The sequence below is a fragment of the Phodopus roborovskii genome, unplaced genomic scaffold (genome assembly GCF_943737965.1).
Source record: "Phodopus roborovskii unplaced genomic scaffold, PHOROB, whole genome shotgun sequence".
Classification (NCBI taxonomy): Eukaryota; Metazoa; Chordata; class Mammalia; order Rodentia; family Cricetidae; genus Phodopus; species Phodopus roborovskii.
The window spans coordinates 55,225-72,580 of record NW_026125406.1 but is presented as its reverse complement, the minus strand read 5'-3'; the positions used below and the strand labels follow the sequence as shown (position 1 = coordinate 72,580).

At 42.1% G+C, this 17,356-nt stretch overlaps 1 protein-coding gene across 1 annotated transcript; it reads right to left on the bottom strand.

Moving 5' to 3' along the window:
• Positions 1–1,697: 1,697 nt before the first annotated feature.
• Positions 1,698–16,226, bottom strand: LOC127215279 (zinc finger protein OZF-like). Its single transcript, XM_051175654.1, is given in 6 exon segments — positions 1,698–3,083; positions 3,836–3,945; positions 7,139–7,166; positions 7,168–7,232; positions 10,556–10,682; positions 16,077–16,226. Coding segments are annotated over 6 exon segments (1,704 nt in total). The 5' UTR covers positions 16,080–16,226; the 3' UTR covers positions 1,698–1,712.
• Between the last annotated feature and the right edge of the window lie 1,130 nt (positions 16,227–17,356).

The window sequence follows — 17,356 nt, the reverse complement described above, 5'->3', positions numbered from 1 at the left end:
AAGGCTCGACTTAGAAAAACTAAGATAAACTGGATCACCTGACTTCCTGGAAATCCAATCTACAATAGGAACATTCACTTTGTGCTGCTACTGCCTCACCTTGGCTATGGCTTCACCTAATGGTGACACTGCATTGCTATGAATTCCTACCCGGAGGAGACAGACGCGTAGTGTCTACCTCTTCTCTTAAGGTCCTAATGGCAAACGAAAGCATGATTGGAACAAAGTTTACAAGTAAACCATTGAATTTATTTAGTTTCCTTACAGAGAGAACATAAGTGGTGAGGGTTACTTACAAGGGTGTGGGCACTCCATCCCCAAAGGGCCACATCTGGAAAGATTTACCCAGCAGGAATTGTTTTTCCAAAACAGCATAGATTGAGGATATGGCCCCTTCCCCTAGTATTACACACTCACTCTCTCTCTCTCTCTCGTCTCTAAACAGACAGTCTAGGTAGTCTGCAGAGTTGCCAATTGATAGATAGGGAGCAGTTGGATACATGTGGGGGGTGGGAGAGGATATAAGTCACCAACAAACCCATCTGGGATGAGCTTTTGCAAGGGGGGCACACCTGAATTCCCCCACAATGGCAGTTGTGTGGCTCAGAGGGCAGTCACCCAGGACAACATTATTTAGATTCTCTTTTGCCAGAGTTGGAAAATGGTAGTAAAGACTATTCTCCCTTCAGCCACAAAGAAGTGCTCCTTGACCTCAGACTGTGTGTGGATTTGGCCCATGTAAGATGGTTCAGAGCTAGTAGAAAGCACTACTGAGCTGAGACAGAGTATTTGATCCTGGCTCTAACACTTTATCATCTTGGGCATGGGCCTAGATTCCTTTGTGTATCTGCAAAGTGTGCCGTCTATGCTCCTAATTTGATGTGACTGTCACCACTCATAAGCATCATTTCTCTGAGGATGGGGATATAAGTACTGTTAATTTCTGGACATAACATAATTCCTATGTTAGTGAGTGTCAGATTAAAATAACTATCAGAAGATCCAGCATCAGTGATTTGAACAGTCCCACAAAAGACTGCCTCCTACCAGGTAGTGGTCACAGTCATCCAACATACTTCAGCAACACTTCTGAGCTACATCACGCTTCTATACATGCTATTAGAATACTAGAGGACCACCAGCACCAGAGAAGAAGAAGCTGTGATATTTCTAGTCTTGAATAGCTATGTTTCAATGAACATAGGACATAAATAAGTACCAGTATATATAACAAATTTGTTACTGCACATACTCTCTCACCTATATGACTTTACTGATGCAGAATGTGGTTTCACTCATCAAAGTTTCCCTATGTTCTTTAACAAGGTCCCTTAAATGTTTGTTTTCCAAAGTTAGTACACAGATAGTATTTTCTACTATGAAATGTTGGATTTTTAAACCTTCTCAGGATTCTTCATGGCATGTATACTCATGTTAACTGAGATATGATATCAATCAAAACTTCTGACCTTTAAATTCATAAGCTTCTTCACATGTATGAGATACTTCCAGTGAGATAATTACTGTAGAGCTTTCCTATTTTCCTTCCAGATACAATGTCTCACACCAGTATGGGTTTTCTGATGTTGAGAAACGTCTCTCTTGTGGCTGTTTTCATGCTCTTTGTTGTCATCATTCTACATGATTCTCTGATGTCGAGTGATCCTTGCTGGTTGCAAGCTTTCTTGCCTTCTCTAAATTATTAGCGTGTCTCATCTGAGTTCATTCAAACCAAATGAGGCATGAGTTAGGAAGGTAAGTTTTCCTGCATTATGTACATCTATAGAACTTCTCAACTGTAAGAAGTCCATGGGATGGAGCGAGGACTGAGCTACAGTAGTGAGTTTGTCTTCATTCTTTATACTCACAGGAGTTTTCACTTGGGTGACATTTCTGATGGTGGCTGAGCTGTGAGTTGCAGGAAAATGCTTTTCTCTATTCTTTGTATTAGTGTCATGTGCATGAGTCCCCAGATGTCGGGCAAGTCCTGACTTGCAGAAAAAGGCTTTCCTGCAATCTTTACATTCATAGGGCTTCTCACCTGTATGGATTCTCTGATGTAGAGTTAAGTGTGACTTGCGACAGAAACATTTGCCACATTCTTTACATTCATAGGGCTTCTCGCCGGTGTGAGTTCTGTGATGAGCAGTCAGCTCTGACTTGGAGGAGAATGCTTTCCGGCACTCTTCACATTCATAGGGCTTCTCGCCTGTATGAATTCTATGATGGCGAGTTAGCTGGGACTTGTAGAAGAAAGCCTTGTTACATTCTTTACACTCATAGGGCTTCTCACCCGTGTGAGTTCTTTGATGTTCAGTCAGGGTTGACTTATAATAGAAGGCTTTCTGACATTCCTTACATTCATACGGTTTTTCACCTGTATGAATTTTTTGATGTACACGGAGGGTTGACTTGCAGTAAAAAGCTTTGCCACATTCTTCACACTGATAGGGCTTCTCACCTGTGTGAGTTCTGTGATGAGACGTGAGCTCTGACTTGGAGGAGAACCCTTTTCTGCACTCTTCACATTCATAGGGCTTCTCGCCTGTATGGGTTCTATGATGGCGAGTTAAGTTTGACTTGTAGAAGAAAGCCTTGCCACAGTCTTTACACACATAAGGCTTCTCACCAGTGTGAATTCGCTGATGTTCGGTGAGGGTTGACTTATAATAGAAGGCTTTCCAACATTCCTTGCACTCATAAGGTTTCTCCCCTCTGTGAGTCTTCTGATGTACAGTAAGGGTTGACTTACGATAGAAAGCTTTGCCACACTCTTCGCATTCGTGGGGCTTCTCACCAGTGTGAATTCTATGATGTACAGCGAGTTCTGATTTGGAGGGGAAAGCTTTCCTGCATTCTGTACACTGGTAGATCTTCAACCTTGTACGCGTTCTCTGATGTTCAGTGAGCACTGACTTACAACAGAAAGCCTTCTGACATTCCTTCCATTCGTAGGGTTTCACACGCGAGTAATAGTCACGCTGCTTGCTGTGCTGCGATGGCAGGTTAATCGCCTTCATACACGGTTTACAGTCATAGGGTTTTACACCTCGGTGGAGTTCCAGCTGAACCTTCATTTCTGCCTTGAGACAAAAGAATATGTCAAGGTTTTCTAACAGTGGGGCTATTTCTAACACATAGTTAATGCTCTGTGAGGGTAATAAATTCTTAAAAGTTTTACAAACAGTGCATTCACAGCATTTCCCCGATGTATAGTTTATCATTAAAATAAAAGGATTTTTAATTATGAATAGACGTGTGGGGGTATGTGCCTCCAGGTGTAGGTGCCCATGGAAGCCAGCTGTGTCATATTCCCCTGGAGCTGGAGTTCTAGGTGGTTAGGAGCTACGAGACATGTGTTCTGGGAACTTAACTTGTATCCTATGTGAGAGCAGCTCATATTCTTAACTGCTCAGTTATCTCTCAGTCCATACTTTACCAGGTTGTTCTGAGTCCTGTTACATGCAATATTTTTCTTTCATGAGATATGTTTTACACATTAAGTGTTATGCAAACAAACAATTTCCAATGCATGAAACAAGAGGTTTCTTAAATATCAAACATTTTAAAATAATATTTTTGTGTAGCTGTATATCCCTGGTCAGATATATTGAGCATCATAATAATGAACTTTCAAATTTGTTAGGGAGGCAAAGGTGCTCAGGGTGCCAGAGGAGCTTATCAGTTATACTGTCAGCTTCTTCCTTAGTCAGCATCAGACAAGGATCAATATAGATACATTCTACCACAAGTAGGGTTCCTAGGAAAAAAAATTCTACACCTTATGTCCAGATTCAAATTGTAAATATCTTGTTCACATTTGCGTTTTACCTACTTCAAGCATCTCTCTGTTTGACAGATCCCTGCTGATGCTTCCTATCGGCCACACAGGACTCTCTGGATTTTCCAGGCAACTCTTATCAGGAGCATGCACTTCAAGAACACCTGAAATGATGTAGTAAAAACATCACAATCCGTAAATCAAATAGATAGTTTATTTGGTTAAAATAAAATGTACAGTATATTCTTCAGCTTTAGGAATGTAGAAAAGGATACAAAACTAGAGAGCATTATCTGACAGTCAAATATACAGTGCTAATAAAACTATAAAAAGGAACAAGGAGAAATAAAAATACAAATATCAAATACTTCAAAGGGATAAGTTAAAATTTGCTAGCTAGTTATATGTCAACCTGACACAAGCTAGTCACCTAAAAGGAGAACCTTTTTTTTCTTCTTCTTCTTCTTTTTTTTGACACAGGGTTTCTCTGTATTGCTTCGGGACCTGTCCTGGAACTAGCTCTGTAGACCAGGCTGGTCTCAAAGTCACAGAGATCAGATCTGCCTCCTGAGTGCTGGGATTAAAGGTACACACCACCAATGCCCAGCTGAATGGAAGAAACCTTAATTGAGAAAATACAGCCACAAGATGTGGCTATAGGGCATTTTCTTAATTAGTGATTGATGGGAGAGGGCCCAGACCATTGTGGTATAGTGCCACCCCTGATGATCCTGGGTTCTATAAGAAAGTAGTCTGAGCAAGCCATGAGGAGCAAGCCAGTAAGCAGCACCCCTCCATAGCTTCCCGCATCAGCTCCTGCCTCCAGGAAGCTGCCCTCTTGTGTTCCTGCCCTGACTTCCTTCAGTGATGAGCAACAGTGCTGAAGTACAAGTCAAATAAACCCTTTCTTCCCCAACTTGCATTTGGTCATGGCAATTCATCACAGCAATAAATAGTAACCCTAACCACACACAAAACAATAATAACATTGTGTAGAAAAAATAGAAAAACAATAACAAAACAAAAAACACTGGAGAAGTAATAGTAATGTCCACTATTACTGGAATTCACCAGCAGGCTGCTGGGATTTCTGGGTAGCAGCTGAGGAGTAACAGTGAGTTCTCTGTTCTCATCTTACCTGTTAGCATTCTCTATATATTAGCTAAGGACTTCGCCCAACAAGGTTATGTTGATGACAAGTTTAAATTCAATGATGAAAACTATCTGCATAAAGGAGTCATTGCTGTGCTCAAGCTTTTGAGTATCAGCCAGATACCATATGAATCCTTCAGAAGTGTCAGTATTTCTACACTCACTGATAGCAAGCAAACCTCCATACATGAGGTGTCTCTGCAGAGTTAGCCATAGATGAGTGGGCAAGGAGATTCTGGGCTGCCCAGGTCCTTTGGAGCCCAATAAACAGCATAGTCTGACAAGAAGATAGTTGTGAAAGTCTAGAGAATTGTCCCTGGGCTCCAATCTTTTAGTCCCCAGGTATAGTAAACACATGCAGATGGAAAAATGGTCTAGAGGCCAACCAACTGGCTGATTCTGGGTCCACTATTTTTACTCTCTGCCAGTGTCTATGAGGAATGGGCATACTCTTCACTAGAAAGGTAAGACTCCATTCCTAACACTCAATGCCTCTTTCTTAAGGAGCCTGCATCATACACGTGAGTTTCCATGGCTACCTCTTGTGCCCATCTATTTCATAGAAACTGTCAGCATGTCACTAGCCTCCTGAGTTTTTGACTGATGGGACTGTCATGCCCTGAGAGTGGATGGGCCCCTAGTATAACATTCTATGTGTGGATAAAAGCAATTCACTTGTTTTCCAATTTTTTATGTCAAAATCTATAAGACACCGGTGAATTACGGGTAAGCCACAGCCTCATGGCAATACATAGTTTAATAGAAATGGGTTAATAACTAAGAGAGAGCTAGCCAGTAATAAGCTTGAGCCATTAGCCCAACAGTTTCCAATTAACAGAAGCCTCTGTGTGTTTATTTGGGGCTTCTGACTACAAGACACTATCTGTGTAGCATCACAGGTTTCTCCCATGACAAAGAATGCCAGTCTGTGGTAACAGGGCCCTTTGCACATTATGGTCAGTACCTAGTTGTAGCCTTCAGCTCATTACCACTTGGGATTTGACATTAAAAATGTAGCCTGTGCTGCCCTTTTCACACAAAGAAAGAAAATTGCTCTCTGTTGTACTGTATACTGTCCTGTCACCCCTTTCTTGAGTCCAAGTGCTCTTTCTCTCTTGCTTTCCTTGGGAAACATCCTCTCCTTTGTGACTCTGACACTGGGCATCCATGAATTACACTGGAAAAAAAGTCTTATCTGCCACCCTATCCTTAAAATTCTGCTGTGTTTTTTCCTAACCTAAAAAAGATATTCTGGTCAGTTATGTAAACTATCATATCACCCGCAAATAGTGAAAGTTTGACTTCTTTCTGTCCAATTTGCATCCACTTGATCTCCTTTTGTTATCTTATTGCTCTAGCTAGACCTTCAAGAACAATGTTGAAGAGATATGCCTGCCTATGCTTCTCAAGTGCTGCTAGTTCAAAAATTTTAAAGAGTAATCACAACACTAAACTAAACTAAATGTAGTATCTTATTTTATGCCTTTCCTGAAATCAACCTCCGTGTGTGTGTGTGTGTGTGTGTGTGTGTGTGTGTGTGTGTGTGTGTGTGTTTTCCCTTCCTCAGAGTAAATATTCTTAGTGTCTCTATCTCACTGTGACATCACTGTTTCACTTTTCTCTCCCTGAATGTGAGCCCTTCAAAAGATGCATTGGGATGTTAATTATTGTTATCAAACTTTCAGATCAAGACCAAGCACTCAAACAAATCATCAAAGTAAAACAAAGTTCGAAGGACAATTGAGAATTCAGATTAAGTATTCAGGCAAAGCATCTCACTGATAAATCTACAGATAAGGCTGGGTGTGGTGATACATATGGGTAGTGGGAGGTGGAAAGAAAAGGATGAAGAGTTCGAGCCCAGCCTAGCCTGCACAATGAGTTTGAGGGGAGTCTGGGCTATGAGACTCCATCTCTCGAAGTAACAAACAAAAATGTCTGAGAAAACCTATCCAAAGATTTCATAATTTTTTTTTTTTTTTTTTTTTTTTTTGTAAATTTAGGAAAACAGGCTTCAACAACAAAAAGGAGATGGACTTACATAGAGATCCCCATGTAGAAACTGCATAAGGTAAATGTTTGACAGGCAAAACTAGTTGTTGCTTAGACTTGCACTGGAATGTCAGTAAAGACAGCTCAACATGACCAGTATCCTAGGAGCAATCATCCTTGCTGAATTCCCTTCCATAGTACACATTCACTGACCTGGGAGATTCCAGAGTGAGGTCTCTCCCTATGCTCCATGGCCCAAATCCATGCTCCAACCTGAAGATCAACTCAGGTTTAGTCATGCAGTGCCCTGTAAATGGAAAATGACAAATTGTTCCCAAGCAGAAAGTCCATGTCACTGGTGGAACATAAAAACCTCCATTTAAGCCATGCTATGAATGGTAAATGAAGCTACACAGAGAAAAAAAATTTAAAAGGACACAAAAGGAAAAATTTAGAAACTAGACAAAAATATCTTCTTAGAGAACACAAAGTCAAAAAACTAAAATACCATGTACCATGGTACAAAATAAAAAAAAAAAAATTGTTGAGAAGTTTAATTTTAGAGTCCTATTCAAACTGCTGTAGGACAACAATCACTGAGCTATGTCCCCAGCTCAACTGTATAACTTATTAACTGACGAGCCTAATAACAATCTGAAAAGTCCCAAATACTGAAAAGTTAAAAGACGCCACCTGCCCCCCCCCCCAGCCCTTTACCAGATGGAAAAATCCCAGGATACAATAGCTGAGTCAGGAGGACCACTGCAAGTTTAAAACACTTTGGTCTACGAAGTAAGTTCCAGGCATCCCAAGATACAGAGAGAAACCATGGCTCAGAAAACCAACAAAGAAAAACTGCCCATGCTACAGAAATTAATATATACCACCCCATGTTCATGCAAAGAATCCTAATCAAACTCAATGGTCATAAAAAAACAAAGCCATCACATTAAGAAGAGGTAAGGTAGAGAGGGACTGTAGGTAACAGCATGTGCTTGGTGAAATGGGGAGGCCATAAGAAGATAACAGATAGTAAAACTGAAAACACATTGCGTACATATGTTAGATTATCAGAGTAAAAAAAATAAACTATTTAAATATTGTGAAAGACACAAAAAAATAGGTCATCACATTCCATGTTAATAAATGGAAGTAATATTAAAAGAAGAAATACCCGCACTTCTTAAAGTGATTTACAGATTCAACCATATTCTCATAGTAAAATCAATGTACATCTCCACAGAAACAGAAATAAACTTCCTTAACAATGTCTTAAACATCATGTGAAAGTACCAGAGACCCGGAATTAGCAAAGCATCTTGTTCAAAGAGCACAAACATGTAGCTCTTGATACCTAACTTCAAAACTCACTACAAAAAGACAGTAGGGAACTAGGACAGCCCCAAGCAAAATCATATCTATTCAGGGTTATAGTGGGGGAAACTGAAACACATTATAAAGAATACAGCATTACAAATTGCCAAGAGCGATCATGGCAGAAGCCTGAGAGATTGCCAGCTTTTTCTTAGAATACCCATTGAGTTAGAAGATTGCTACCTTCACTCTCAATCTACCTTCTCCCCTCCACCCCCAACTTCCTGAAAAATAGAATTTGGAGCTTACAGGAATACAGTTAGGTAACCCCTCCTTATGCAGTGACTTAGCAACTCCAAAGACCTCTTCCCCTGCTAACAACTTGCTTATCTGCATATCCTTCTCACCTTCAGTGACCTACAATGAAAAGCATCAGGCAGTCCAGTTACCAGGCAACAACTTCCCCCCTCTGATTCCCCACCTTACCTAGCTTCCCGCCCTAACCATTATATAATATGCTTGAGAAAAATAAAATTTTGCAGCTTGATCAGAAAGTTCATCTTGCTGCCAGTTTCTCGTGTCTCCTGTCCCTTCATTCCAGGTCTTTTGGGGTTCAGGCCTTCGTTAATGCCCCGCTGGTCAGGGCAACAAATGCTTAAGTCTTTACCACACTTGGATAAAGTTAGCAGGTACAGTTTAGCAGAAGGAAATGCGGCCACGAGCAGACACCCAAAAGGGATGCTGGCATGTCAGAACCTTTTCTTGCTTTCCAGTGGAGGTGAAGTGGCGCATCTCACTCTCTCTAGGACACTCTTCCTCACTATAGGACATAGCTGAGTAAAATCATGGGAAAACCAGCGGAAACTATGAGCCAACATAAATCTTCTTCGTATAAGTTCATTCAGGTATTGTGTCAGAGTGAGGAAAAGCTGATTAATACGTTCAGTGAACTGATTTTCAACAAAGGTTTCAAGGCCCTTCAGCCAAGAGGGAAGTTCTCATCTGTAAGTCTTGCAGAGAAACATGGACTGTTCAGACTAATGAAAGACAATAGACCCCTCTCTCTAAACTTTAGAAAGACATCAACTAAAACAGATCAAGTTTTGACTGTGCTAGCATGCACCTGAAATCCCAGCACTCTGGAGAGAATCATAAGGTCAAGATCAAAGGGAGTTTAAAGTCAGCCTGAGAAACTGCATTACAAATGCATAATGAGAAACAAACAAACAAACAAAAAACAAAGCCCCAAAGTAAATCAAAGGTGTAAGACATGACATAATGATGTCCCCAGAATATACAATAAACACCTCGGGGCAGTGAGGCAGACGAGGGTATTTTGATGTCTACCAGATGCATGGTAAGATCAGCCAATGGGATCACAACCAAACTCCAAATCATCTACACAGAAGAGGCCACAGTGACTAAACTATGTTCCTCATCTCACTGGAGCAAGAAAGCAAAGGAAGGGGGTGCTGACATCCCAACATCCTTTCTTGGGCATCATCCCATAAACAGAAACACTTGTCCAGTAACAGAAATGGAGAGCACACAGTGAAGCTCTACCCCACTAGTTCCAAGTCCACAATGACTCCCACTATCTTAAAGATGGATTGGTATACAAATACAGCAATGAAATAAAGAGATACAGTAAATACCTAGGTCTCTAACAGCAGTAATGATGCTGCCAACATTCCCTCATGAACTCAAGAGAGATTCCAATCCAGACCCCTTCTGCACATGCCATAGAAGTGGAGTTTTCAGGGTTACCAATGTCTGAGAGTCACTTTGTCTCTTTGACTACCAAAATTACACTTTTTGATTCACCAGACTGGAATAGATGGATGTATTCTTGGGCTATTGACTTCTTCCATAATTGAGATAAACAGATGATTTATCATGTCTATACAGGAGAGACACAAGATCAACAAACCATGTCTGCCAAAAGAAGCAAAATCCCACACGTCCTCATCATACCTGCAAGCTCAAGGTACCCTCAAAGAAGTAGAGAAAATGGGGGTTATGAGAGTAGAACAGAGACAAAGCGGGGTGGGGAGGGGGGGAGACAGGGGATAGTTAGCATTTGCTTTTAGTACATAGGCAAAGGACACAACTTATGTTCTATAGTGTGATAATAAATATGTTTGACAATTAAATCTTTCAAAATAGCTATCAGGGAGAATATATACATATACATATACATACATACATACATACATACATACATACATACATACACACACTATGGCATTAGCACGTACCAGTTAAACATCTATTAACTTAGTATTAAAAAGCTAGCTGCCTAGGAGTCAAACTCACCCAAGGACACCAGGCTGCTGTAGTTCTCCAGCATCACATCCCTGTAGAGGGTCCTCTGAGCAGCATCCAGCTCCTGCCATTCCTGCCACGAGAAGTCCACAGCCACGTCCTCAAATGACACCAGCCCCTGTAATGACACACCTCTTGTCAACTCAAGGCCCCAGAACTGGAAACAGAATCCATTTCTCTTCGTGTTTGTGTCTTGCCAGTGTCACATAGAAGCTGAGCCTTGACTTGTATTCTATATAGGGGGACAGATTAAGAGCAACACAAATATCTTATCTCTGTGTTAAAGTAGTAATTGAAGAAATTATAATTAAAGAGCTCTCCATGGAACTATAATAGAAACAAAATTGTATCTGAGTATGCGTTTGTAAGGTTTCCATTAAGAGGAAGAGAGTGGATTCTATAAGCTCAATTATAAAAACAAGATTAAATCTATAAGGCATGCACAGCACAATGTAAAGGTGGATGGTGGGGCTGGCAGTGTAGCACTGCGCTTCAGTGTAGAAGATACAGGGGCATGAGCTCAAGTCCCCCTTCCTATAGTAGAATAGATCTTATTCTTAAAAGCAAGAGGATGACCCCATTTGGGGGTCACATAGGTGAACATAGGGTCACAAAATTATTTTTCCAACAGAGAGGGCTTCTAAATATGCCATGACCAAAGTTTAACTCAGAGAGACATAATGAATCCAATGTTTTGGACAGCATTCTGTGGATAGCACTCAGCCATGTGGCAACAAATGACAGCTCTGTAGCCTTTGCTGTGAACACATACCATGTGCACTACGCACTGTTCATGCCATCATATCATGCAATTTCAAGGAACAAGGCTTGAAATAATCTTATACTACATGGCTACATACATTTTTCTGCTCTTAATGAAACAGCGACATAATCATGGAAATTAAAGATTTTAAGTATTTTCCCAACTTCAACCCTCACTCTTTAAGCATGAAATTAGCACACATTTGACTTCCGTTGTGTTACAAAAAACAAGCACATGAATTTTACATGTATGCAAAGTTCCTTTTGTCTTTTGCAAACAATAAAATCATAAATTATTTTAAAATAAATGTGTAAATTTATTAAACACATGTTTGTTTGCATTCCTATTTTTTGTTTGTTTGTTTTTTGAGACAGGGTATCTCTGTATTGCTTTGGAGTCTGTCCTGGAACTAGTGCTGTAGACCAGGCTGGCCTCAAACTCACAAAGATCCACCTGTCTCTGCCTCCCGAGTGCTGGGATTAAAGGCATGCACCACCAACACCCGGCTTGTATTCCTATTTTATATGAACTTATATATCTGGGTTCATACAATGTTTCTCATCCATAAGTGGAACCATAAGTGGAAAATATATGTATCATTTCTTTCTGTAAAGCATAAATGAGTTGTTCTACATATTGGGAAACTGAGGCAGCAATCACATCACATCAATGAGTTAAAATGATGAGACACACACATGAGCAAGAACTCAACTTCCATTACATTATACAAAAGGAAAATGATTCCATGCTCCTAAGGTCATCTAGAGGGTGGGCAGATAATGATCATACATGTAAATACATGGACCCACATCTCCCTACAAAACTGAGAAAAATCATACTTTCATATGCTAATACAAATATTCCCACTGGTCTCATCACCTGGGATCAAGAGAGAAAGCGGGTTAAAACTCCAAGGCCACTTTTCTCAATGGAAGGACTCTACACTATAGTCAGCTAACTGTTATTAGTGACAACTGAGCTTTTATCAGGATAACAGGGGGAAAAAATCAGTATATTGTGATAGCCCCAATGGGAGTTTAGACTACTGAGCCCCTCCACTGCTCACACACAACATCTCCACATCCACCCATTCACTGAATGCCTCAGCTTTAAATTGGGTCTGTTTGTGGGAATATATACTAAACTCCCAAGTTCGTAACAAAGCAATGTATCACATGCAAACCTCTTCAGGGTCCAGAAAAACAACTATCTAAAACCCAGAAATAATGAAGAAAAGGGTGACAAGACAGATTCTGGTCTAGTCCCAGAAGTCATCCATTCTTTAAGAAGCTACTGGACAGCCTGAATGACAACAAATTTGCCTCAGGGATTTGATGTAGCAGACAGCATACTTCTTGCAGCCCCCAGGCAAGATGTGGGAATCACTATGTCAAAGCAATGACAGATTACAAGGGTCAGATTACAATGGACACTGCAAAAAGGGAACTCAGTTGAAGTGTAAAATTAGTACAGTCCTTTTACAATGCAGTATTTAAGATCTGCAAAAAATGTAAACGCAGATCTTCTGCATGATCCAATAATCACCAAGGTTGGCATGCATGCAACAGTACCTAAATGTGAAATGATTTCACATTCATGCTCACTGCCAAAGGGCTAATAGTTAAGTGTCTCTTAGATGAAGGTATGGCAGAACATTCCTCTAACATAAAGAGCATCCACCCATTCTGGGAAGAAGATCCACAACATACATGAGACTGCCCCCTGGAAGAGAACCCAAGTAGAATTCCAAGAGATCAAAAACACAGCTTTTGAGGACACTTGAGACCCGGAAGTACAGATGTTGGGATGAAGGGACACCACACTATGAAGTTTGCTAGAGGTGAGCTCATCACAATGTCATCAGATAAGGTTTCTGTCCCTACCGTATGCAGGAGAGAAACGAGATCATTTACATGGGCTCAAGGGAATTTTCTCAGCTTTCCTCTCATGTGACATTCATGAACAGAATTAAATTCTTCAAATATCCACTGCACTGATGTCTGTTTTTAATAAATCACATATTACAATGAACAAATAGCTTAGCAAACTGTAGAAAATGATGTTGATGGGGCTGGAGAGATGGTTCAGTTGCCAGCCCCTACATAGTAGCTCAGAACTGTCTACAACTCCAGTTCCATGGAGTATGAAGCCCCCTTTTGGCCTTTTCAAACTAAGGCATGTATGTGCTGTACATAAATTCATTCATACAAGCAAAACAAGATGTTGATATTTCTTAACACTTACAGGGAAGTGACATTTTAGGAATTTATTGCCAGAGACGGGGTGGGGGGTGGGGGTGGGAAGTACTAGCCATGGTTCTGAATTTTCAAACTTGCTTCACACAACTGGAAGGCTCAGGGAAAACAGTTTACCCACAGGGAGGAGGTGAGGCAAGAGAGTTGGCCATCCAAATTCTACATCCTTCATTCCTGATACTGCAGGAGAGGCTGCTGTGGAGTTGGGATTTTCATGAACAGCAGAACGGTCAAGAAAGACACAGATGCAGAAAATGTTGGCTCCTGGCTTCCCTTTTTTTCCTTATATTTGGGTCATGCCAGGTCTCCAGACACTGCCCTTTGACCTCTCGGAAGCAGGTCCTCAACAGATGCTCCTGCTGTCAACAGCAATGGGGCATTGCTGCCTGAAGGAGTCTGAGGAATTCCCTTCAGAGACCTCCCTCTCAGGGCTTCTCCTCCCTCAGGCTCTCACTTCCTCTCTCAGACCTCCTCCTCCTATAGGGCCCCTTCTCTCAGGACCATCCTCATCCATCCTCACTGACCAAAGAACATCAGCACCAACTCTCCCAGCCATTTGAGGCCCCACTGAATCTAGTATACTCACTGCCTTCTCCTGTCCTATGAATATTGAGTCCAGAGTAGGCTACAGAAAGATAAAATACAAACAACAAAAGAGTCACAAACAGGGAAGAGAAGGAGACAAAGGATGGAGGGACAGATTTGCAGGCACACGGGGGCGCACATACAGACAACTGAGACCCACATGTGCAGTGCTCAGGTTTAGGGTACAGACCCCCATTCCCTGTGCTGAGTCTCCTAATCCTCCTCCTTCACTTCCCATGAACCAGACCAATACCAAGGGAGATCTGGAAAGCCCAGTACTATATGGCCAAACCCCAAGGAGGGACACTCAGAGCCTGCCTCTCTGTCTCACCTCTCATGTTCCACAACACATGAGCCATGACCTGGCTCCTTCCCCTCCCTACCATAAGTGTGAAAATGGAGGAGCCAAGGGAATCAACATGGCTGCTCTGAGTCTGATCTTGGGACCTTCCCGTGACCCACTGATGTGCTGTAGGTCATGCTATGTGGCTATCTCATATCAGCATCTCTGTCTGTAAGGCTTCTTTTTCTCCATGCACCTTAATCCCCCCCAGAACCATACTGTGCGACAAGCTATCTATGCCTGTATGCCAGGACCCCACCAGAGGAGAGGCATTCTGAGTTTCTCCCCATCATCAAGAGCAAAGGTGGATTAAAAAAGAAAGGACAACTGGTATCTGGGATCCTGCCAAATATCAGTCCCAACCTTGGGGTCCTCTCTTTACTTCCACAATAGCACAAAAGGCTGGCCTGTATTCCAGTTAAGGGAGGAGGATGGGAGGCTCAAAGCCAACTTGTGTTGCAGTTAAAACTAGGATTCAATAAAAAAAATAAAGTAAAACTGTAAGAATGCAATGCTTCATTCCTTCTTCAGGATATGTAAACAGTTAATGGTTGTCTTTATTCAGTAGTGTAGACAACAGTTTGAGGCCCATGCTCCTGGAGCAAACTCCTCTCCAATATGCCTGTTCAAGTCAAGGGTCATTTAAAAAACAAAACAAAAAAGACACAAAGACATCTAAGAATAAGGGAAGTACTGAGACCGTGGAAGGGAATTAGAGGGAATGGGAAAGGGGCCAGGAGAGTAACTGGGGTTGGCGTGAAGGAAATACATTATACACAGATATAAGGTGTAATGAGAGTCACTCCTGTATACCATTAATATATGATACCAAAAACGTTAAGAAAAAGGGAAAAAAAAAAAGGACCAGTAACTAGTTTGGTTCACGCCAGAGCACTACAGTGCACTACTTTGAATGAACGAATTCTTAGGTTCCATCCCTAGTAACATATAGAGAGCCTGAGCCTCTGAGAGATGTCAGAAGGGGTAGAATGAAGGAGAAGTACCTACTCCCGGTCCCTCAGGAACTCCAGGGCCTGAAGGAAAGGCCTCATGGAGAAGACATGTTGAGAAATCCGGAGACACTAGGGGAAAGATGAGCCATTAACAGCAGAGGAATGGGGTGGGAGGTTCTGCTCACAGTGTGTGGAGTCAGAGGTTCAGAGATACAGCACAAGATTGCAACATGAGCAGCCAGGAACAAACGCGGAGTACAAGAAGAGAGGGGGCGGGGTGGCTGCAGGAAAACCATGGGGAGGCCGGTGGACATAAGGGCCTTGAGACCGAGTAGCCAGCATCCTCTCAAGCTGACCAAAGTCCTGCCAGATCTGGGGGCGGCAGGGAAGATCCGGGCAGCCACAGGTCCCGCAGGCCCAGCGTTCCCACCTGGGCAACGTCCGCAGCGGCCCTGGTCAGGGAACGTCACTGCGGGTCCCCAGTGTGCGAACGCGACAGGATCCCGGGCTGCAGCGGCCTCCCCTAGCCCGGCCACAGCGCAGGGGGCCCGGGCGCAAGGCAACTCCCCACGGGGGGGGGGGGGGCTGGGGACGCTGACTCGGGTACACGCACCATTTCGGGACTCCGGGTGAGCGGCTCCCTCGCGCTCGGTGTCCAGACACCAGCGAGTCACAAGGCGACAGAGACCAGGTGCAATCCAGGTGCCAAAGCTGAAAAGAAAAACGGCCACAGACGCCAAGATGGCGGGGTCAGCAACAACGGGTTCAGGGCTGAACGCCCCGCCCCTCCACTCCGTTAATGTGCCTGATTGGGTAATCTTCAGCCCAGTGCCTCTGATTGGGTAATGCTTAAGGTCCCACCCTGAGTGACTGTTCATGCTTCAACCCATGGGTGGATGAAGCCGGAATGACAAGGCCTTGCTTTCACAGGTAAATTAAGGCAGGGCTTAACCTGTGACAGAACCTCCTTCCTATTTGTGTGCACTTAACCTTGAAAATAAAGTATTAAAATTTTATGAAAAAATATATTGCTCGTATCCTATGTGTCCCAAGAAGAGCAAATTAATTTTTTAATACTTAAAAAAAAATTTTTTGAACTTGATTGTAAGTTACCATGTAAGAAACCAGTATCATGTTTTTCATTACTTACCTACCTTGGGAGAAATTTTAAAATATGTGTAATACATCCCACATGCATGCAAAATCTTTCCATCTTTCCATTCCTCTTGGGTTTTCAGGATTTTTTTTTTAAATTTCCTTTATAGGTAATAACCAAATGTCTGTGCTTAAGCCATCTTCCTATGAAAGCTAGTGACATTCATACAGATGTATCTACCGAGAGTGCAATTCCTCTTGCAGCAACATAGCCAAATGGGGGAGCATATCTTGGATGTGTTCTTTGATTTTAGCTAGGCAGAGCTGCTTACTTCCCTCTTGAACTGAGATGCTGCATCAGGCAAAGTATCACAGCACACATGGGTGTCATGTCATGCATGCCTCATGCATCCCAAACCACAAAGGTAGTGGTTGTTAACCTCTGACTCTCTGCAACGATTTCCAGAGGAACTTTAATTTGTCAAAGTCAATTTATAAAGGAACAGTGAACTCAGAATTCAGGTTCAAGGCGCTGACATTCATGTTTAAGGATCTCCAGAGTAACTCAATGTGAGTCCAATCCTCAAAAAAATTGCTTACAAACATCACCATTGATCAAATTGCTTCCTGGTGGCTTCTTAAATGTTTCATGAAATTTTCCTAAGCAAAAGTCTATTTGCTCAAGACTGAACAAAAACAACAAAGTGAAGAATCAGTTCCACTCATACATGGCTTGGTGTATTGCCTTAGTTAGTGTTACTATGAAGAGACACACCATGACCAAGATAACTCATAAAA